This window comes from Carassius gibelio, chromosome A24, assembly GCF_023724105.1.
Source record: "Carassius gibelio isolate Cgi1373 ecotype wild population from Czech Republic chromosome A24, carGib1.2-hapl.c, whole genome shotgun sequence".
NCBI classification, from domain to species: Eukaryota; Metazoa; Chordata; class Actinopteri; order Cypriniformes; family Cyprinidae; genus Carassius; species Carassius gibelio.
In genome coordinates, this window is record NC_068394.1 from 10730115 (window position 1) to 10754861 (window position 24747).

The window sequence follows — 24747 nt, forward strand, 5'->3', positions numbered from 1 at the left end:
TTACACTGGTTGTATGTTTTTTTTTATTGAAAAAGAACTGTATATCAGAATAATTTGTGTGGAAAACATACTGCATATTGCACTCTATGCTTTTGAAATCAGTTTCAAGTTGTAGATTCAGTAATGGTGTTGCGGCACAACTGAGTAAGTATTGCAAGAACATATTTTAGTATTCTATTGTATCCCCAACTGTTACGTCTTTCGGTTCTGGTTACTGAAAATGAAACAAGTGCTGCTGAACATTAATCTATCCTTTTCGTAATGATGTTGGATAGGAGACGGATCCAGACATTGTACAGGTCAGTAGGGTCATACAGTAAACTTTCATCTATACTGTGTGATTTTTTTTTCCTGCTCAGCTTGTTGTTCTTGCTCAGGTTAAAGGTCCATTCTGCTTCTCTTGAGCTGCAAATTGGCTTTGGTAATGTAGATGAGGAGTCTGATAGTTCCGTAAATTAGCGTAGTCTTGCTAATAGGCTGTAGTTAAGTCAAATTCCAGAGGGGACACTTGAGTAATTGCCATCTTCTTACTTTTGCTTACTATTTCAGCAATTCAGTGAATTTTCGGCCTACTGATTTAAATGCATTGAAACAAGTTTTCATCATCTTTTTCTTCAAGCACTGAAGATTAACGGCCGTTACTTTAAGTTAATTGGCATGTCATGAATGATTCAGTGTGGCGAATCCATTTGTAATGGGTGGGAATGGTACAATGTTAGGGATTAGAACTTCTTCCCGAAATGATTCAAGATGATTCATACAAAACATATCTGACAGAGTGTTTCCTTAGAATTGAATCTCTCATTAATAGCCAAATAATATGAAAATCCCACTTTTTGTTTAAATTGAGAATTATCACGATCGTATTGACATCTAGTGCTGGCAAGTTCCTCAATGTTTTTTAAATGTTTTCGAATTAAACATGAGGAATCGGGTGAAGATATGTTTGCTTTTCTTTGTTTTCTGCTTATTTACTAATGGACCCAGTTAGAGTTAGACAAACGCTGCAGTTTACAGTAAAATTGTTAATCATGATAATGATACTGTCTGGGAGCGTATGTTAAATCTTAGCATTAAGATGTTAATGCTCCAACATGTCAATGGTTTAAAATATGGTACCTTTAAACATTTGTTTTCCTTTTAATCGTTAGTGCCATTATACCTTATAAGAAAAAACTAATAGGTATTCAGAGCATTACTGCACGTTCAATTACAACCAAAATGGACAGGGCAAATTAAAATTGCCAGTGATTTTCCACTCATGAAATGTAAGCCTGTGAGAACAACACTGACAAGTCATGTTGCTGACAGTTTGATGAATCGCACCGATCACAGACATGTCCCATTGTGTTAATGGGATAAGTTGGAAAAAAGCTTCAAATCGTCATGCTTGGTGGCATTTGTTTTGCTCCTTATATGCATTCAGCTGTGGCTCTTCCCGTGGCTTCAGCCAAAGTCTGATACCTTTAAGGAATGTGAACTTGGAAGACTGAAAGAACTGCCAATTGCCTCTCTCCTCCCATCTCTCTCTAGTACTATATCATATATTGATTCCGCTTGTTTAAGTGAATCTGTTTTCTTTGAAATTTATGAAGCCCTTGAGCACTTATGAATTTGAGTTGTCTCTGGCTCGGTCTCAAATATTTGCCCCACCGAGGTAATTTCAGAAGCTTTTCAATCCAGGCGGAAGGCAATTTAGCAAGCTCATAAACTGGGACAATATAACATTATAATCATAGTGAGGTATAGTGTTTGCCCTATGATTCCCTTGGGGGATCTCCATTATTGCAGTATATTCCTATTCAATATTGAACTTTCAGCCTCACAAAGAAAGTTATGGTGAATGGACATTTGGGTTTATTACTTGCTATTTATTAACACACTGGAATGATGGCGAGTTGTGCAGATTTCTACAGACTTGTAGCATACATACCCTGAATCTCATATGTTCTTTATTGAACATTGAGGCTATTTTGACCATGCTTTCATCTTTTAGTAAGAATATATTACTCTCAGCTAATTTTTTATCAAATTAGATCTATTCCAAAGAATTCAAGTGATCAGCACAGAAATGCAGCTTTATGATTTCTGCTTTGTAAATATTATCAATTGTATTTTCAAAAGTTTGGAATCTGGTGTCTTTTAATCAATACTTTAATTCAGCAAATATATATATATATATATATATATATATATATATATATATATATATATATATATATATATATATATATAATATTATTCAGAGCAACTGTTTTCAGCAATTTATAATGATGATAAGAGGAAATGTTTCTTGAGCACCAAATCAGTAAATTTGAATTATTTCTGAAGGATCATGTTGCACTGAAGTCTGGAGTAATGATACTGAAATTTCAGCTCTACATTACACAAATAACTTACATTTTAATATCTATCAAAATAGAAAACAGTTATTTTAAATTGTAATACAATATTACTGTTTTGATGTATTTTTGATTAAATCAACACAACCTAACAAACTATTTCAAAAACATGAAAAATCTTACTGGTTCTGGTCTTACAATAAACTTTTGAACTGTATTGTACTTTAATCAGATTTTTTTATGTGATTTATTTTTGGAAGGAAAGACTAAAATATCAGTTGTTGACATTATATATATTTCAACTGAAAATTGTTTACCAAAATTGAAATAAGAATATGAAATGTAAATTAAATGTTTTTTGTTGTTGTTGTTTTTCTTTTATGCCACCTTTTATGAGAGATGATTTTTATAGTGTTGTTTTTTAATGCTATTATCGCTTTTAACATTTTGTTCAGATGGTCTGCTTTTCAATTCTATCAATTCATCTAATGATTTTCATTTTTTATTTACTCAACTGTAAGTTTCATTGCATATATAGAGGCTTTTGTTTATCAGTGAGTTTTCATGAAAGTTAACATTCGTTAAAAAAAACAGTGAATTAAAAAACAAAAAAAAGAAATGTGGAATTATCTATAGAAAACCTTGTGTATTATCCCTGTGTGCTCACAGTGTAGGAGATGTGATCACACAGAGTATTTAATGCCTGCTTTATAGCAGATTGGTTTCAAAGGCTTGTATTGTGTCTACAGTGTCTCCATTTCCAAATGATGGAGGAGTTTGTCCATAGACAGCAGAATAGATGTGAGGCTGCCATTCTTACATTGTTAATTTCCTGTATACTCTCATGCTCTGAATTCCAATTTAGTGAACGATCTTGATGGATGTTCTGCAATAATCCATTGATCTTTCAGGGATGTTTGTTCACAGTGGGTCTCAAAAGCTGCCCTGAATCGTTCTTTACCAGCTTCTTTGCTTTCAGACTACTTCTTCCTGTTTGCCTTCCTTCCTCCTCTTCAGCCAAAATGAACAGATGTCTCACACAGCCTTTTTCAACAGGGAAAGTCATTTTTTTCTGTTCCAAAATCTCAGTGAGCTGCCTACAGAGGCAGCATTTTAATGCATCATCGAAACACTTCCGGAGTGAAGGCTTTTCCGGGCAGAGACACATGTAGACAGAGGGAGAAAGTAAGCTCAATAAAAATGATTCATTATTTTAATTTATAATATTTTCCACCAGATAATGTTTTAATAATTTATTTTCAATTTAGTACAATAATATCACAAATACTATAACTTTTGGTATTGTTAAGTATTGCATTCAAATATATTTTTGTAATTACAATAACTTTATTATTATAATTACACTTTTTGACACAATATGATTAACCTTTAAATATGTATACTACAATTTAAAACTTTGGGTCAGTTATATATTTTTTAAATGTTTTGTTTATTAGGCTCATCAAGGCTCAATTTATTTGGTTAAAAAAATACAGTACAATCAGTAATAATGTGAAATATTATTACAAATGAACATAACTGTTTTCCATTTTAATATATTTAAAAATTTCATTTATTCCTGAATTTTAGAAATCATACAATGTGGTGCTCAAGCAATACTTCTTCTTATTACAGATGTTAAAACAGTTATGCCGCCTGATATTTTTGTGGAAACATATTTTTCAGGATTCTTTCATGAATAGAAAGTTTAAATGTCCAGCATTTATTTAAAATAGACATATAGTTTGTAACAACAACAAAAATCTTTACAGTCACTTTTGATCCATCCACACAGAATAAAAGTATTATTTTATTTAAAAAAAATACTAATCAGTCATTTAAAGGGTTCAGTGATGGTTAGGATGCCTGTGTAGACAGTAGGCAGCAAGGCATTGGTATTGGAACAGAGCTATTATGTCTTTAGCTCATTCATAATTTACAGAAGATCTGACATAGGATATCTTTTGTTCATGAATTTGCCAGTTTTCAATAAGTCTGTGTGAGATATCTGTTATCTTAGCCCTTCTCACTCTGATAGTGTCTGTTACACTGTCTTCTGTCTTATAGCTCCATGTCTAGTTAAACACTGCAGGCCATCCTTTTACCAAGATGAAAAAAAAACAGCTATGAAAAGCTCAAAGCCTTGACCTGTGATCCTGCCTTAACCGTGTCCGTTTTCCAGAGGAAAATCAGGAGGTTTGTCTATTTCAGAGCCAGTGCCATGGTCACATTTTATCAGTCAGAAATAAGCAGAGTTCCTGTCTCTCTAGTTTTTCTGTCCCCTTCAGGGAGGTGATGGCCTAAAAAATCAATGTGATCTGTGAAGGTGACTGGGAGCAGAGCATATCAGGTTTATCCCGCAGGCTTCTGCTGAAATTCTCCAATGATCTTGACATAGCACATAACCTTTGACATCTAGATGTTCCTTTATCATCCATTTTATGTCTCTTCTTCAGTTGCTTAACAGCAACTTTTTTATTGATATTTTTATGTGGGGAAAAAACTGCTCATATTAGTAGGAAAACGTCAGTATGGTGCATTGTCATATAGTTTGATTTAGTATTAGTATTTAGTATTTCTTAAATAAATATGATTTATCCAATCTTTCCCTCAGTCCATTTACAGCAGTCGAAAGAGTTTAACAGCAATGGATGGCTGGAAATATTTCTGTTTCCTCAAGGATGAATGTGTCAAGGCAATCGGGTGGTCGTGTGTATTTTACATCACTCACAAAAGCCTCTGTAAACAATCATGGCAAGTCTGAGCTCCGTGCCCTGGAGCCCACAGGCTGTGCCTCAAGAAAAGGCCAAAGTCAAGACACAAAGCAAACAGTAGCTTGTGCCAGGTCAACCTAGAGGTATGAATTAAACAGGATGTGGTCTTAAACTGCTTAGACAAATATCAGTGGGTTTTCCATTAAAAATACCCAATGCATTGTCAAAACAGAATTTGTATGCCCACTTAGTGGTAAGGTTTCACCAGTTATTTTTATTTTTTTTTGCATTAATTTTTACTCCTTTTCTGGAGTCATAGTAATAACAGTCCAATCATGGAACTTATAGGCAATTATTCTATTCTATTATACTTTTAAGTGCTGTTGCTTAGACTAGTGTTCAAAAGATGTTTGTAAATTAGTTTGAAAGAGGCTAATACTTTTATTCATCAAGTATGCTTGTATTGAAACGCTCAGTACATTGCACTTTATTCACAAGACTCATTGCGCTATTGAATTTTAATTTGAAAGCACAGTTTGTGTGTATTTTCTATTGCAATTTTGCCAGTACCTCATTTGAAAAAGTCCATCAGTGAATTAGACACTAAAGCTCATGCAAAATTGGTGTATCACTCACTCTTACTGAATTTCCTCCAAAGATTTTACCTGTGACATTTGTAGAAAATCAGAGTTGGACCTCCCTCGGATAAGTCATTAATATTCTTCTGAGGGCTGGACAGAAGAGGCATGATACATATTTCAGCACCTCTCTCTTTATGTTTAAAAAAGGGGCTTCTAAGACAATTTCAGACACTCTGCTATCAAAAACGTATTCATGGAAAAGCAGAACCTTGAAGTTCCTGCTCTCCCAGGAGCACTCTTTCCTGGCAAAGCCTAACATTAATCATGGCTTGGTGTCTGTGAACTTCTGAGTAGTGAGGAAGCAGAAACTTTTCCAGCAATCCTTTTTGATGACATTATTGCATCTGGGGCTTCTTGGCTTGAGTTGCAGAGAGCCTTTCGCAGCCCATACTCAAATATCAGACTTACCATGATGACAAATAGAGCTGGAGACTGTGCATCCCTGTAACTGCATCTCTACCTTTGAACCCCATATGATGATGCTCCTGCTTTTTAAAGGACACCAAGTCCTTCAAATGTCATTCACACTTAAATGGTGTTGTGCGGCTGGAATCCTCCAGACATTTATTAAAATCTGTTTGGGCAATGTTATACGAGTGTCTGTTATTCTTTGAGTGGAGTTCAATCATGTTGTAAAAGAGAAACCAAGTGTATGTGTGATCCTGAGGAGCTGAAGGTCATCATGGGAAAGTTGATTAAGTAGGTGGAAAAGTAAAGACTGTGGGTTGATCTGTCAGAGTTCAAGGGACCCACATTGTGTTAATTAATCAAGAGGACATGCAGGGGTGCTGCCCTTTCACACTGATGTTGTAATTAGTAAGCTGCAAAAAGGCTGAACATACCGCAGTGATGCTGTGGAGATGTACATCATGTACAAAATGTACAGGGTTTCTGTGGGGTTTAAAAAGTCTTAATTCACTCTCCCACAAATTAAGACCTGAAAAGGTCTTAAATAAAGCATAAAGTCTTAAATGAATAAAGTCATTGCATTAAATGTTGCAAGTGCCAAATAAATAAATACATAAAAAAGGATAATCTGTATTACAGTATTTTAGTTTTGTTTTCCAATATGAGTACTTAAATATCCTGAAAGCAAGATACATTTACTTGAGATGCAAACTGAACATTATTTTTGTTTTCTGAGAAAATTGTTGCTAATACAAATGATTTAAATTTAGAGATCATATTGAGTATTTTGTTGAACCACATTTAGCTTTAATCACAGCCTTTAGTCTGTTGGGATCACTCTCTACCATCTTTGCACATCTAGACTTTGCAATATTTGCCCGCTCTTCTTTGCAGAACTGCTCAGCCACTGTGAGCTTAGGATCATTGTCTTGTTGGGAGATAAAACTTCTTTCACCTTTTTATTTTGTGCCATCCATATTTCCTACACCCTGACAGGTGTTCCAGGTGTTCCCTGGTGCAGAGAAACAGCCCATAACAGGATATTACCACCTCCATGCTTTACTGTAAGAATGTTGTTATTTTAATAGTGAGCTGTATTGGATTTCCACCAGACATATTGTTTGGTGTTGAGGCCAAGTAATTAAATTTCAATCTCATCTGCCTCTGAATTTTCAAGGTCGCGACTCCAAGTGGTCTTTTTTCTTGCAACCCTCCCATACAAGCCACAGTTGTGGAGAATTTGTGATGTTGTTAGATGCACAAAATGACCACTATTTGTCAGAAATTTCTACAGCTGCTTCAGAGTTGCTGTAGGTCTCTTGGTCGCCTCTATGACCAGTTTCCTCCTGGCTCTTTCATCCAGTTTGGAACAACACCCTGATCATGGGAGGATCTGTGTTTTACCAAATACCTTCCACTTCTTAATAAGACACTAAACTGTGCTTCTAGCTATTGATAAAGCCTTTGCATATTTTTGGTATTCCTCTCATGACTTGCCCCTGTCCACAACTTTATCCCAGAGATCTTTTGACAGTGTCTTGTCATGCATGGTTTATTGTTTGCTTCTGTTGCACTACCGTGGACTAAAATGCTCCAGGAAAGCTCTTTTCATGAGCGAATCAAAATGACCACAGCTGAAAGTCAAGTGGCTCACTTGTGTGCCATTGAGAAGGTGATTAGTTACACCTGATTGAGTTTACAAGCCATTTTTGGAAAGATCATTTTGCCAGCTTAGTGATTCTGTTGTTGTTGTTGTTTTTTATTAGAATTATTATATATTTTTTCCTGACATGTTGGTGTTATTGGTTGGTGTACTCCGTATCTCTGAGAAAATACATCTGTATAATACAAAAAACGATTTTAGGCAGCAAAGCAACAAAATGTGATTATTTTAAAGGGGGGTGAATTTTTTCCGCTGCAGTTGGCCAATACTACTGACACAAGTTGGTTATTGCTGCAGAGAGATGTGTTTGCTGAAAATACTTTTACTGGTAAACAGCCTCTTTTACTAGTTATATGAAAATTAAACCAGCTTAAAAAGGATGTAATTTCTTTATTCCTGATATAATCAGACGCAACTCAAACTTTAATCTCGTCAGCTTTGTACACCCAACTCTCAGATGTCTCTGACATTCGTTTGATGTGGTGTTGTCATATTAGAGCACTTAACATAATTCATCTTTTACACAAGATAACAAAAGCCATCTGTTTGCCCAACTGTCCCACAGAGCAGCTCGTGACAGGCATTTTTGCTACACCATTTGCGTCTACACCTACACAAGCACAAAATGTATAGAGTTTGAGAGAAAATGATGGATGGCATACTAGTACATGGCAGAAAGCGCTCTCTCTTCATATCACCAGCAACTTCTGAGAGACAGATTTATCAACAGTAATGGCGTGTTAGGTATTTTGGCCTTGTTCGTGCCAAGTGGACTGTGTCTGAGAGTGAAAGCGGTCAGGAAGGAGAGAACAGTTGTTCAGTGTTTCGTGGTGTGTGACAGATAGAGGTAAACTAGCCACTGGGGACCTCCAATGAGCTAATGTCATTCCTCCAGTCTGTGATTAATGGTAGGAAGAAATTCATTGCTCTAAGCTAACATCAACCTGGTTATTATGTTCTGATGACTTTTGCCCTTCATGATGGCATCAAAGTAAATGACAACTCTCTGATTTATCAATCAGAGCTGTCAAATCAAGCAGCTGCTGTGGGTTTGTTAACCTGAACCCCTGTCATCCTGAATCCGCCCTTCGTCAATGGTCTAAGTTGATGACGCCTCTAGACCAAGCGGCAACCTCCCGCTTTCTCTCGCGAAGCCTTTATGTATGGAGTTAAAATAACATCATAAAGATTTGCATATGCAGGGTAGGCGTTGTGGAAGTGTACATAAAACTGTAAGCGTAAATTAAATTTGCATGCGCAAGATAAGCTTTGTGAAGTCATTTTTTCGGCGCTTACACTTTTGTCACGTTTTTTTCGCTAAAATACAGTCAAAAGTACTGCAAGCATGTGAACAGTGATTTGCAAGCATGAACAGTGATTTGCAAGTGAAAACAACACTTCAACACTTGCAAAACAGATCAACTGCATTGAACCAGTCTGTGTGTGTTAAAAAACTTACTGTTGCAAATGTCTAAATGACGTGTTGTGCACGTGGGGCAAAAAGTTCCTGAAATAAACCGATATGTACAGTTTTATGTACACTTCCACAACTCCTACCCTGTGTATGCAAATCTTTATGAAATAATTTTAGATCGGTATAGATCGGACAAACTGTAATGCATCTACTGGCCGCTAGAGGCTGGCTTCAAAATGCAGTCAATCCCATAGACTCCCCATGTTAAAACGCCCAATTTAAGCCTTAAAGTTCTGCATAATTAAGGGAACTGCCACTTGAGTGAAATGTGGTTTGCCACTGCTGTCACCTCCGTCAAGCTAGGTGGGTGTGGTTTCAGCAACCAGCTACTGCCTCTCTGCCCATTTTCGATTATGCGGGAATGACGCTCGGTGACACGCTGCCAAGATGGCGACGGCCGCCTCCACCCATTTTTGGCTTCAAAAACACTCTTCAGAAACCTATGGGTGACGTCACAGACACTACGTCCATGTTTTTATACAGTCTATGCTCGCTGGAGGTTTCTACAGCATGTGTTCATTTTGTAATCACCGAGAAGACCTTCACTCTCAAAAGCATTGTGAGCATAAGTTTATCATTTTATACGACATTAGTATACATGTTTCTAATTCCAATAGCATTTTATGAGAATAGCTTACAGTCACAAAACCAACTGTAAAGTGTTCATCTACTAGTCAGGTTAGGTATATTTAGTAATATTTACATATGATTAGAGTTTATTTTATAAATATAAAAAGTCTAACGCATATACCATTGTCATATGTAACCTTAGAGATGGTCCCTAAACTTGTGAATATCAAGCGTCTAGCGCCAAGACAACTTTATGCCAGTGGGTTTAGTTTCCAAAAAGCATTGGGAGCCTGAGTAGACTGTAGAGACATTTAGTGCAACTGGATTCATGATAAACTTATGCTCACAATGCTTCTGGGAGTCTTTTCTCTGTGTTTACAAAATGAAGACAAGCCTTAGAAACCTCCACCAAGTGTGTCTAGGAGCATCATCAACCTACAAACACACCGGCGATGTTGATGATTCCGGGCTTAATGATGTAACAATGAGGATAAGTTACTGAATTCAGTCGCTATAAAAAAATTTTTAAATAGTAATTTGAATCTGTGAAAATATATTGGATCTCTCCAGTTGATCTGGCACATCCCACTCTCAAACTCTATTATCGATCTCTATTATTATTTCAATCTGATGCTTCTGCAGCTTCAACCAATGAGTCACCGGCCATCCACAAGGACTGCCTCCCTCATTGAACATGGAAAAATAAAAATAAATTAATTAATAAATAAATAAATCTGAAAATAAATACATGTTGGAATAAATAAATACATATAAAAAAATGTTAATGCATGAATAAATACATTTAAAAATAAATAAATAAATAAATAAATAAATATAAAAATAATCAAAGTATGAGTAAATAAAAATTAAAAAGAATACAAATAAATGTAAAATAAATACAAAAAATACATAAAGGAAAAAAGACATTGAAAATATAAATTCAGAATAAAACTTTATTACAAATGAACTTTTGTTTTTAACACATCATTTATTTATAAATTTCCCTTTTATTACATTTATTTATTTATATTTATTTATCTATATGTTCATTTATTTATTTTTAATTTCTGTAAGTTTTGTCCTCCATATTTTAAATATTTAATACGCTCTGAAATATATAACAACTTATAATATAAGTGATTTTAATGCAATCTTCACATAAACTATAGTATAAACTATACAGATTAATCTTAATTCAAGCTATAAAAGTCAATCAGCGACTAGAACAGTCCAAGGATTTCTCTATTTCTTTTGTTCTTTGATTTACATCAATGACAGACTTCAGCAGGTTTCACTTTAAAATCAGTGCTGTCACTTTAAAACCTGATGCACATGATGCGGATCTGACACATATCTGATTGTCTCCCAACTCTTTACGGTCATTTAAGACTTTATAACTCATTTAAGACCACGTTTACAAGTTAACTCGCCAAAACCGTGTATTTAGACAATTGTGTGTGTTTTAGTCCATTGAAACACTACTGGTGTTCTCAAGTAAAAGTTATTGGAACCGTGTCTAGGGACAAGCTGGCCATCACAGCTCTGACCTTATCAGTCCGTTTGTATCCTGTTATTTGATTCGCTCTTGTCGCTTATGCAAAACAACTAATCATGATTGATCTGATCTTCGGAAAATATATATTTTTCATTTACTTATGTCAGAAACAGCAAAACACTTTGGTTAAACAACTCTGGTTAAAGGGTTGCAACATTTCTGAATGTTAATCAATATTTTTCCATCTTTTTTTAATAGGTTCTGGTCTGAATGATGGAGAATGGCATGATGTTCGTTTCCTGGCCAAAGAGAATTTTGCAATGCTGACCATTGATGGGGATGAAGCATCAGCTGTGAGAACCAACTCGCCTGTCCAGATCACAACAGGAAGCACGTACCACTTTGGAGGTAAGTTTAGAAATTTAAAGAGCATCAAACTGAGAACCGAAAAAGTACCATGAGAATAGATCCTCAGATCTTCACACTCTCCCTGGCGCATTGGCCCCTGACTTACAAAGGCCTTTGAATTGGTTTCTGCTGAGAAACTAGCACTAGAAAGGATTTGAGAACTTATTTCACTATACAATATGCATAAAGACACCCCTTTAAAGAAATAAGGATAGGCATTTATGCTGATATCCTTTTATGTTTTATCTTGTTTAATTGGAAAACGAAAGAAAATTAACAAAGGGATGGTCTACTTTTAAAAAAAATATTATAATAATTGGCTGCCCAGATTAGTGTGAGCGTCCTCCATTGTCTTCTAACTCTCATGAGCACCAGAGTGGCATGGCGAAGTGTCAGTACAGTTTTGATTTAAAAATGAATAAAACATTTATCCCAGATATGACTTATTTGAAATTCACTTAAAACCATAACAACGTCTTCTTGGAAAATAATTGGGCCTCATAATGTGAAAGAGATATAAAAAAAAAAAAAGTGAGCTAGAGCGTCTAACCATGATGGCAAAGCCTTCACAAAGTTTGCTGGGCTTATCAATATTGTCTTGAGTTGGAAGTCAGAAGAAGATAGTGAGAAAATCAAGATGTTGTATATGTAGTATTATTACAATTTAAAATATCTGTTTTCTATTTCAATATATTTTTTCCTTTGATGACTAAGCTGATTTTTCAGCAGCCGTTATTTAATTTTACCAACAAATCCAAGAGTTGTCATGAATTTCCTGAGTCCAAAGATATCAGCTTAATATTTTTGGATCAGGGGATCTGAAAAGTGGTAAAATTATGTCAGGGGTAATTTTGCCTGCATCAAATTGTCTGAAGAGACAAACAGAACTTGTTTAAGTTGCTGTCGTCACCTTCTGATAGAGTGGGAGGGTGCTGTGACCTTCTGTCCCCGTCTTCATTTTCGATCCAAAGTCGCACGTGCCACCACACACACATTTATTTCCCCCCCTTGGATGGAAACAGACCCACCCTGGTGCCCTCTTCAGCCAGCCATCTGTCCGATCAGACCATTGGCAGGAAGTCAGAGATAAGAGCATGTTCAGCGGCTCAGAGAGGCAAATATGCCAAGGAAGACCGGCAGCTGAGATAGACAGCAGTGTCTGGCACTATCAAACCTGTCTGTCTATTGAGGCTGAGGGATAGTATGGTTGATAGCTTTATCAGACTCACACATCTTCAAAAACAGCTTAATGTGGTAGGAACTGCAGTCCATGCGCTCTGGGTTTGGCACGGTCAGGCAGCACATTTACACTTGACAGCCTCTAAAATGAGATCAAAATGCTTCACTTCTCTTCACTGCGCTGCTGTTGGTTCACCTGCACACTAACTATAATTATCAATCATGCTTCTCCATCCATCACTGTTATTTTCTAGAGAGATGTGTCTGTACTGTCTAATTAGTTTACTGCTTGGATTTTTCATTTACTGCTTTTTATGAGTATATAGAAAGACTTCCATATGGCCAAAATGAATATGCCATAGATGATTAACATTGGGAATGACTGAAAAACACTGATTGAAACATATAAGAGGAATCAATATAACAAACAGAACACTTAATTCCTTATTCTTGGGATAAGCCATTTTCTCTGAACTGTTAAATCATAGTCTTAGAAAAAAGAAAAAGAAAAAAAAAAGGTTTTATATAAAAAAAGTCCCTCAAGTCCCTTGATGATTTTTATTTATTTTATTTTTTTGGTGGGGGCCCCACAATCTAAAATATATTTAAGCAAAAAAAATATTATTACATTATTATTATTAATATATATATATATATATATATATATATATATAGATAGATAGATAGATAGATAGATAGATAGATAGATAGATAGATAGATAGATATAATCTCATTCTTTACAGTAACAGTGAGCCAATTCATGGATGGTTATTATAAAGTTGTTTCCTTTTTAGTTGATTATTATAAAATAAGGTCATTTTTCAATAAGAAGACACTTTCATGCCTAAGCATTAAATGGGCAAATTACAGTACAGTTTTACTGCAGTGACTGAAACAGTTAATGTTGTTCTTGAGCCCAATGGTGTTAGTTTAAAGGCCCGATATACCCATAGCAAAGGTCTTTTTCTTTCTTGGATTGGGGTAAAACAAAGTTTGAAATGCCTGAGCAGCAGTACACTCTTATATAACACCCCTGCTGCTGGGAGCAGCTTTTATATAAATCTCTAAACATGTCTTGCAAAAATTCCTTTCAATAATGAAGTTAACACACAATAAAATGACAGTGGTGAGAAAACAACAAAATATATAGATCTGTAAAGGAATAGTTCAGAATGATTGTCCAAACATCTGATAAATACATCACAGTAATCCACAAGTAATCCACATGACTCCAGTGCATCAATTAACATCTTGTGAAGTAAAAAGCTGTTGTTTGTAATAGACAATTTTATAACTTGAAACCTCAAAATATGAGTCCTCTATAAAAAGCCATCCTGTCTGAAACATGAAAGAAATATGTACAAATCAAGCCTCATTTAGAAGTGACAACAGTCCAAAACAGTTCTAAACAAATATGTTGTTGGTTTTGATACGAGAAGACAACAGCGGATGGACTTTTTCAGTGGAAAAAAGTATGATTATGGATCATGGACTGAATTTGTCAAGAAGCAACAATTTAAAGTTAAAAACATCTGGATGGATTTGTTTCTTACAAACATACAGATTTTAACTTCGCAAGATGTAAATTTGATGGACTGGTGTCGTGTGGATTATCGTGACGCTTTTATCATTAGTTTGGACTCTCGTTCCCATTCACTGTAAAGGATCCATTGGGGAACAAGTGATGAAATACTGCATTTCTCCAGATCTGCTCTGATGATCTTGGATGGCCTGGGGGTTAGAACATTTTCAGCAGATGTACATTTCTTGGGGTGAACTATTCCTTTAAACACAACTCTCCAACACATTCTTGTTTATCTAGTGAAACCACCAGTATGAACACTAGTAATTGAGGCTGTTTATGTATTGAAGCTTATTGTGGAGCATGGAAATGGGTAAATTAAGGCTTTACTCGGCTCAGACTGTACTAGCACTGGCAAGGTCAGCTACAAAAAAAAACTAGGCGCAGCTCATACATGTATGTTCCTAGTCACCTGACTCTGGCAGCTGTAGTGCATTGCATCAGTGTGAACACACATGCACATGTTGCCGACTGCAAGAGCATAACAGTCTCTCTTATTTCTATGCATGGAATGAGGCTTTTTATCTGGTTGATTTTATTTCTGTGCATTGGCTTCTCAGATGTCAGCTTAGTACAAAGACTATGATGGCTTATCAGCTTAAAATCTTGTAAATGTATACATTAAATCTGGAAACTGGCTTTAAAAGTGGTTGTCGGATATTCTTCATGTAGCAGGTAATGCCATTTATGCTATTGTTTGGCATCCCATCTTATGAAGGTAATATTTTATCACCACTTTCTCTAAAGGAGTACTACTTTACCTTGAAATAAATAGATAAATACAATGAAAAGTCAGTATTTTGCAATGGGCAGATTGGAAAGTGAACCCTCCGTCCCTCTACCGGTGGGTTATTATTGTTATCAGCCTTGAGATAATGACTCTTAAGAGCAAAGACTGTCATGTGTGTTTGTGCAAGATAAGCCTCGAGCAACAGTTCTACACCTGATTCAGGTCCTCATTGCAGGGATAGACAGACTAAGCTAATACACATTGGGTTTCCATAAATCCTGGAATTTCCTTGAGGTCGGACATGCCATTGAAAAAAAAAAAAAAAGTTTCTTTTTTTTCTTTTTTTTTTTTTTAGAAAATTATTGGGAGAACTTTGATATCTGTGCTCAGAACATTATAATGCCCAAATATAAACCCTGATGGAAAAAAATAAAATAAAAACCCATTAGCAATGTCTCCAAAAGTCCTCTCACATGTATTAAACTGAACAGCAAGGACAGCTCTTTGTTTTTTTAAAGAAGGGGACTGCTTGTCTCCCAACATGTCTCTCTGGTTAGATGTAGTCTCCCAAACTCATTTTACACAGGACGGTTCTGTACATTAGTGTAAGACCTCACCAAATTAATGATTTTCTGATGGGAGATGTCAGTATATTGGATTTTGTAATACAGAAGACAGCTTTAAACATAGAAAGGCCAAAGAGTTCTTCTGCAGCAGATTAAGACTTTACCCATCAACCTGTAGGTCAGCTTTTGTTTTGATGAATTTCTAATAGAGTGGACTAAAGAAAAGGGACTCTCAAATGTTTCTCTGAAACAGTATATGGCTTTTATCTGCTACTGCTGACGTGCTTGACTATTATTTTTAAAACACATACAAACACAGTTTTTTTTTTTTTTTTTTTTGGAAAAACAGCATGAACTGAGCTAATTTCATGCAGTGCTATAATTTTAACTATTTGTTTGCCCTTTTTTTATAATGTCACCTTCTTTTACACTGAAAATCTTTAATAAAGGCACATGTCATGATGGTTGCAGAGGTAGCATGCAACTAAACACTGCTCATTTTAAGTCATTCCATGTTTATTTCATTTTGAACTTAACCAAAAGAGATTCAAGATTCAAGATTTGTATTCGTCACATACAAAATTATATATAGCATATATAACCAGCAGTGAAATGTGAGTCAAAAGAGGTGTAGGCCGAGTGGGCGAGTTGTTTGCTCTGTAATTAGCCCATTTGATTCCACCAGTTCGATCCATTCGGCCAGTTTGTGGACTTGATGTGAATATTTCATACTGATAGACTGAGAAATCATTCATTCACGGCAAAAGAGCTACTTTTCGTCAGAAATACTGTGCTCCACCTCACTTTCACGTTGTTTTAGGACCTCATGGGGAACACAATGAGCTCGAAAGTGCCTTCTGAGACTTCATCTGTGTCACTTTAGGGAAAATGTATGCTTTAGTCACAAGTTGATTTCATGTTTTATAATATCCCTTGTCAGTTATTGTTAGATAGACTTTTACACCATTATGAACTTTACACTGCAGGATAAACAAAAACAGTTAACATCTGCACCAGGCTTATTGATGAGGATAAAAGTTTACAACAAGGGCTCCCCACAGGAATCTTCCATATTCCATTTGCCATTCATGAATTATACATGGAGCCCATAGACACTCATTAATCTTACAGTAGTTATTCTCCAATCCCTGCAAAATCATCAGCCACACATAAACACATTCATGCAGAAGCTACAGGAGTGTGGGTTGTGGGCCTCAGTCGTAATTTAGGGTGTAATCTTGTCAGAAAACGGACTCTACTCAATTAATTACGACAGCAGAATCAGACAAAAGCAGTCACTGGGAAGTTGTATCCAAGTGTGGGTGATGAAAACCTGCCTTTTTCCGCGTCCCTTGTTGATTATGGATCCTGGCGGCTTTCCAGATCCCCACAAATCCTGGCGATCATTGAGATGCCACTGCAGCCCTCCTTTAATTTTTCAGCAGATGCTTGTTTTTTTCTATGTTTTCCTCTGTAGTGATATGGATTTCCCTCAGCATGTCTTCCAATAGCCCACCTTCCTCATCCTCCTCTGTCGACTGCTCAGGCATATAGACTCCTGGACAGGTGCAGGAACCAGACAAGACAGATGGCCCTTCAAACTTGAGGAACTTTTTTTTTTTTTTTTTTTCTTCTTTTTTTTTTTTTAATGAGTTCCTTGCAAACACTGATGCTTCCAGGTGCTCTCATTTGTAGATAAATGTCAGGGGGCTGCAAGGTGAATCTCAATAGACCATCCTGTTATCGGCATCATATAAAGCTTTGTTCATCTTTAATGCAAACGTAACCAACCCTGAAGATTCGTCAGATCTTTGGGGTCTAAGTTCTGTGTGTTCTCCCAGGAATGTCAGAGGCCCATGTGGAGACATCTGTCTAATCTGACTTTGTTCTGTATTTTTAGGTATTTTTATCTCATTAGTAGCATCAAAGTTAGCTGTTTGTTTGCTATGTGCATGACCTTTTTGGTGTCAGAACTATCACTTGGTTAATGAGGTTAGGTTGATAGGTTTTTCTCCAGTTAATGGTCCTTGTGTTCAGCTTTTACAGATGTGACATTAGATTACCTTTCACACATATGACATTAGATCACACTCTGTGACTTTATTTTTGTGTTTAATTTAGTTTGACATTTTTTTTATCCTCAGCAATGCAGTACACAGATCTCAATACAGTATGAGGTTAAGTGTCCTCCTCGAGGGCATAATGGTTATTTCAGGAGCTCTCCAGCTCAGGCCAGCTATAATTAAAGCATTATTTGGACAGGATTAATTTTAGAAATGACTTTGAATTACGGTTAATAACAGAGGTCATTACATCGCATACTTATTTAGACAAGATTGGGATCACAATTTTACTTTTTACTAATTTTACTTTTAGAATACCTTTGCCCAAATGTTAAGCTCACATTAATATATTTTCATTTTAGCTTTAGGTAGATTTTTTATATGTATGTACAGTATTGTTCAAAATAATAGCAGTACAATGTGACTAACCAGAATAATCAAGGTTTTTCGTATATTTTTTTATTGCTACGTGGCAAACAAGTTACCAGTAGGTTCAGTAGATTCTCAGAAAACAAATGAGACCCAGCATTCATGATATGCACGCTCTTAAGGCTGTGCAATTGGGCAATTAGTTGAATTAGTTGAAAGGGGTGTGTTCAAAAAAAATAGCAGTGTGGCATTCAATCACTGAGGTCATCAATTTTGTGAAGAAACAGGTGTGAATCAGGTGGCCCCTATTTAAGGATGAAGCCAACACTTGTTGAACATGCATTTGAAAGCTGAGGAAAATGGGTCGTTCAAGACATTGTTCAGAAGAACAGCGTACTTTGATTCAAAAGTTGATTAGAGAGGGGAAAACCTATAAAGAGGTGCAAAAAATGATAGGCTGTTCAGCTAAAATGATCTCCAATGCCTTAAAATGGAGAGCAAAACCAGAGAGACGTGGAAGAAAACGGAAGACAACCATCAAAATGGATAGAAGAATAACCAGAATGGCAAAGGCTCAGCCAATGATCACCTCCAGGATGATCAAAGACAGTCTGGAGTTACCTGTAAGTACTGTGACAGTTAGAAGACGTCTGTGTGAAGCTAATCTATTTTCAAGAATCCCCCGCAAAGTCCCTCTGTTAAAAAAAAGGCATGTGCAGAAGAGGTTACAATTTGCCAAAGAACACATCAACTGGCCTAAAGAGAAATGGAGGAACATTTTGTGGACTGATGAGAGTAAAATTGTTCTTTTTGGGTCCAAGGGCCACAGGCAGTTTGTGAGACGACCCCCAAACTCTGAATTCAAGCCACAGTACACAGTGAAGACAGTGAAGCATGGAGGTGCAAGCATCATGATATGGGCATGTTTCTCCTACTATGGTGTTGGGCCTATTTATCGCATACCAGGGATCATGGATCAGTTTGCATATGGTAAAATACTTGAAGAGGTCATGTTGCCCTATGCTGAAGAGGACATGCCCTTGAAATGGTTGTTTCAACAAGACAATGACCCAAAACACACTAGTAAACGGGCAAAGTCTTGGTTCCAAACCAACAAAATTAATGTTATGGAGTGGCCAGCCCAATCTCCAGACCTTAATACAATTGAGAACTTGTGGGGTGATATCAAAAATGCTGTTTCTGAAGCAAAACCAAGAAATGTGAATGAATTGTGGAATGTTGTTAAAGAATCATGGAGGGGAATAACAGCTGAGAGGTGCCACAAGTTGGTTGACTCCATGCCACACAGATGTCAAGCAGTTTTAAAAAACTGTGGTCATACAACTAAATATTAGTTTAGTGATTCACAGGATTGCTAAATCCCAGAAAAAAAAAAAATGTTTGTACAAAATAGTTTTGAGTTTGTACAGTCAAAGGTAGACACTGCTATTTTTTTGAACACACCCCTTTCAACTAATTGCCCAATTGCACAGCCTTAAGAGCGTGCATATCATGAATGCTGGGTCTTGTTTGTTTTCTGACAATCTACTGAACCTACTGGTAACTTGTTTGCCACGTAGCAATAAAAAATATACCAAAAACCTTGATTATTCTGGTTAGTCACATTGTACTGCTATTATTTTGAACAATACTGTATAATTTTTATTTATTTATTTTAGTGTTTTATTATTTATTTATTTAGTGAATTCAGTGCACTGAGAAAACAATACGACCATGTATTTTTAGTTAAATAATTATAACATAATTAAAAAATAGTTTCTTAATCAAAGTTGGAAGAGATTCATGTGGAATAAATTAAAGTATTAATTTCTATGATTAGGATATATTAAGTTGATCAAAAATGACATTAAAGACATAAACCAAACAAGTTTCCAAACAAATAAAAACAGTTTTAACATTGATAATAATAATAAATGTTTCTTAAGCACCCATTCAAGCATATTGAAATTATTTCTTAAGGATCATGTGACACTGAAAACTGGAGTAATGGCTGCTAAAAAATCACTTTTGCCATCACAGAAATAAATTACATTTGAAAATATGTTAAAATAGAAAACCATTTTAAAATTGTAAGTTCACAGTATAATATTTACTGTGTTTTCGATTGAACATTTTAGTCATTTGATTTATCTTACATCTTAATAAACATATATCAGTGTTATTATGGTCATGACATCTCTTTTGGCTTTTGGCATATAACATCTTTGCTGTGTGTTTTGTTTGGTTAGGTTATTTTTTAAGAACCAGAGCATCTCCTGTCCAGCGCTCATTCCAGGGCTGCATGCAGCTCATTCAGGTGGACGATCAGCTGGCCGACCTAACTGCAGTGGAGCAGGGCAGGATGGGAGCCTTCGAGAACGTCAGCCTGGACATGTGTGCCATCATTGACAGGTCAGAACCAAACCTTCTTCCCATGCCCTGCCTTTCAACCAATACTGTGAGACAGTGATTATCAGGTGCAGCAGACTGAGACTGTGGCTTTATCCCCACCAACGGCATCTGCCCTGGGGGCAGGATCCGTCACGCTCTGCCTGCTCTCCCTGGAGTTGACCTTCTTCATTCCTTGATTTCAGTGGCAAATGAGAAGTTTAATCAGAGAGCAGATGCTGTGCGAGAGCATGATACAGGCCCTTGGTTGTTATCTTTAGATTGATTTTACATACTTTCACTCTACAAGCATGTTTTGTTTGTTGCCACATTGTGGTGGATACAACAGAGCCAAATCCCATTCATTGAGTTTATTGATGTTATGAAACAAAACAAACCATCATAGGTGGTCATCCAGGCATTTTTGCATCTCATTTGCACTGCTTTTGACATACTATATAGTAGGGAACTTGGCATATTCAGGTATTGGAGTAATAACAAAAAACTTGAACAGAACTTTAAAACAAACCTTTATAAAGACATCATAATGTAATACATATTAACATAAAACCAACCAGAACCCATTACGATGTGCACAACATAACCAAATGAGCAAAGTAAATGAATCTTAAAAAAGCAATGTTTTTGAAAAAAAATGCAGTTCAAGATAGACATATTGCCTGCCACATTTTTATCTTTAATGTTTTAATGAAATAATGTCTCATCGCCCAGGCAGAAGGATTCCCAAGCAGATGTGAGGGCTAATGTATTCATGCATTGTGCAAGAAAACAGTAATTTGCCTTCAAATTACAGACAATTAAGGGTCAAGCAGCTTGTTTTTAATCACGACTTCTCAGATTTTTCTTTATAGTAATTTAACATCAACCTGACCCTTCAAACAGTTAAACTGAATCATCTATTCGTGGATGATATAATCCTGTTCTTTGTTATTGTTATTTCATTAGCATCATTGCACAGCTGGGAACAGATCTGATTTTGGCTTGGTAGTTTTTAATGCATCTTGTTTGATGGTAATTCAGTTCTATTGAGATGACGAAAGTGTATCCAGAGACTTCCCTAGGAAAAACGTCTATTACTGCAGTGTCCCATAGTAAGATGCATTGACTACACAGTTTCACTACTTTTACATGTGAACTTTTAATATAAAAATGTGTTTTATTCACTAATCGGCTTTAACCAGGTTCTCTGTCTCTGTCAGTGTATTCTTTTTAACAGAATTAACTAATTTCCATGTAAATTGGTGTCATTACACAGTAGGTTATGACTTTTGCCACCATTAGCACATCAATCTGCGAAAAGCAGGAAGTGAATAAAAAAAAAAAAAGACTGGTGTCATGGAGTCTGGAGTCATATTTTATAAAAGTTGAACTTTTAAATTGGACAATGTGCTGCGAATAGGGTGACCACCTGCTAATTAGCCCAAGGGGGGACAAGGGGTATGTTTCGGAGGGACAATGTGGGACACCCCATGGGCAGACTCACTGATAGTGGTTTAACCCTTTCTAGCACATACCACCTTACATGGTATATTAATAATGCCCTATTCCCCTAAACATGTGTAATTGCTGATGTATGCTCATGACAGAATTGACAGATGCACTTCCACTTACGATTTACTTTAGCTATTTTATTTATTTGTCATTACAATTTATTCACTTTAAATAAATTATAATATAAAATTATAGGATTAAAATGAATTGTAGTTGCTCAACACCACAGGAACAGTTGAAAAAAAAAAGTCTAACATCACAACTCAAGGGAAGGGAATTCACTCATTCACTAATCCTTACATAGTGTATGGCAGTTGAGTTCACAGGAAGGAGTTAACAAATAAATAAGTGAACGGATTCGGACAGTGACGTATAGCCTACACTGCGCGTGAGACTTGGAGCTGTTGCAAAAACACTGCCATGTGTACTTATTACATGTACCTAATTTTAGAAAATAATACTCATAGCAATAATACTCAAAATTACTTTATATTGCAGTTATACATACCTCCCGCGTCAGCTTTGTGGTTTCATCGATGGTATATAGTAATAATAATAATAATAATATATATATTTTTTTGTAATGCTTTTATGTTCATAATCATTAATTGCTATTAAAATAACGTACTGGGAACAAAAATAAACACATAAACGTTCATAATTATGTATTTATTACTTTTAGTATCTTGACACTTGCTCAAGCAGCGTTTTGAGCTCAGATAAGATGGTTGTTGAGCGTCCTCAGGCGACTGTTAATTTTACATCGGAATACACTACCTGTTATTAACGTAAAAATGTAAATTATCCACCAAATTATCATCATTTTTGTAAGTTAACAACGATGCCACCTCAGTAAGTAAACTGGGTTATTGCCTACATAACATATTTTAATATAAATAATGTAGGAAAAACGTTAAAACAGAAATAACAAAGATGTAAACTTCATCTCTCATTCAAACTCGCTCGTGCTGAACTGTCAAGTAATGTTCGTTTGGCTGCCTGGGGCTCGTGGATATAGAGCCATCGACTTTTTTTGAGCAAGCATTGATTATGCGTGACACAGTCTCAATTTGCGGGACGCATGAATTGGGCTTCAAACGCTGTGTATATTAATATATAAATACGCATATTCTGATGTGTATTTATCTGGCCTAGTGGTTAGAGAGTTTGACTCCTAGCCCTAGTTTTGTGGGTTTTGTGCCCTTGAGCAAGACATTGAAGACACTGCTCCGGGTGTGTGTTCACAGTGTGTGTGTGTGTGTGTGTGTGTGTGTTCACTGCTCTGTGTGTGTGCACTTTGGATGGGTTAAATGCAGAGCACAAATTCTGAGTATGGGTCACCATACTTGGCTGAATGTCACGTCACTGATTGGATAACATTGTACAAATTACATTGTGTATAAATCTCATCGTACAAACTCATACAATATGCTACCTGTTAAAATATCAGCATTTTCTAATGAGTTTGAAATTGCCTATTGTGCTTCGACGATCTCAGGTTAAACAGCACTTGACTTGACGTTAACGGCCTCCTACATTAAATGCAAAGAATTGCTTATTAATAAATAGCTATTTGCTTTCTTTGTTCATTTGCTCATTTGTACATTTACGTTTGCAGCTCATTTAAGTCGCTCCTCGTTGATAAAGACCCACATGTGGAGGCATTATTTATATTGCATTAGATTCCTTACAGCTCAGTTAGAAGCGTGATGGATCCTGCTCCCCTTTAATTGTGTGTAAAGATGCATTGTTCTTTAATGCGTCTCATTAGCCTTACAGCTCAGGGCAGAGTACATTCTCAACATGATTTAAAGACAAGCTCAGTTCATTCTGCATGTCTTTCTGCCATTATAAATTCACATCCCTCTCACTGACAATACTGCAAAAATGTTTCAAAAGAACTTCCTTACTGCACTGTGTATTTATGTTTTTGAGATTATGGTTTATACTGCAATTCAGTTAGTTGTAAGTCTCCAGAGGAAAATCTTTTCCTTTATTAGATCAGGCTAGATACCAGCTCGCTCGTTCTCCCTCCTTTCCTTCGCTCCGAATGGAATGAACTGTAATAATAAAGGAGGCAAGAGACTGTTGAACACTCTCCCTATGTGTTTTTCTGTCAGTGTAATGATGCTTCTCTGGCAAAGCTCGGCAGTGAGGAGCAAACTCATTATGTGGGATCGGAAGGGGGTCTACCACTCACCAGGCCATTGATTTTATGTTCGCTTTCATCGGGCCAGGTGATGCACTATCAATCTCCTTTACCAAATGTGTCCCTGTGTTTGACATGTAAAAGAATATTCCATGTCCTCCCAACAGGAAGACACTAAAACACATGACCTTGCAGTTAGCTACAGCTGAAATCTCATAAATTCCTTCTATGGGAGATATTTATTTCTAGTTTTCTCACCCTTACAGTATTTCACACACATCAATTTCCCTCACATCAAGCTATTTCACGCATAAGCTGTTCTGCCGAACTTCTAGAGGCCTTCTTAGAATGTGACTCATCCTAAATAGCTGTGCAAAACATTTTACGTAATGGCGTGTCGAGTTGGGGGTGAGACCAGAAGAGTGAGGATACCAGCTAATCTGTGCCCATCTCTAAGGAGATGCATATTGGTGTCTCACCCCAACAAGTCTAA

At 36.2% G+C, this 24747-nt stretch overlaps 1 protein-coding gene across 1 annotated transcript in view; it reads left to right on the forward strand.

Moving 5' to 3' along the window:
• Nucleotides 1-24747, forward strand: part of LOC127946186 (contactin-associated protein-like 2) — a 361215-nt gene that overhangs the window by 167789 nt on the left and 168679 nt on the right. Inside the window, exons 9-10 of the mRNA XM_052542554.1 lie at nt 11566-11715; nt 20455-20617. Of these exons, the coding sequence (XP_052398514.1) occupies nt 11566-11715; nt 20455-20617 (313 nt within the window). The remainder of the gene's footprint in view (nt 1-11565; nt 11716-20454; nt 20618-24747) is intronic.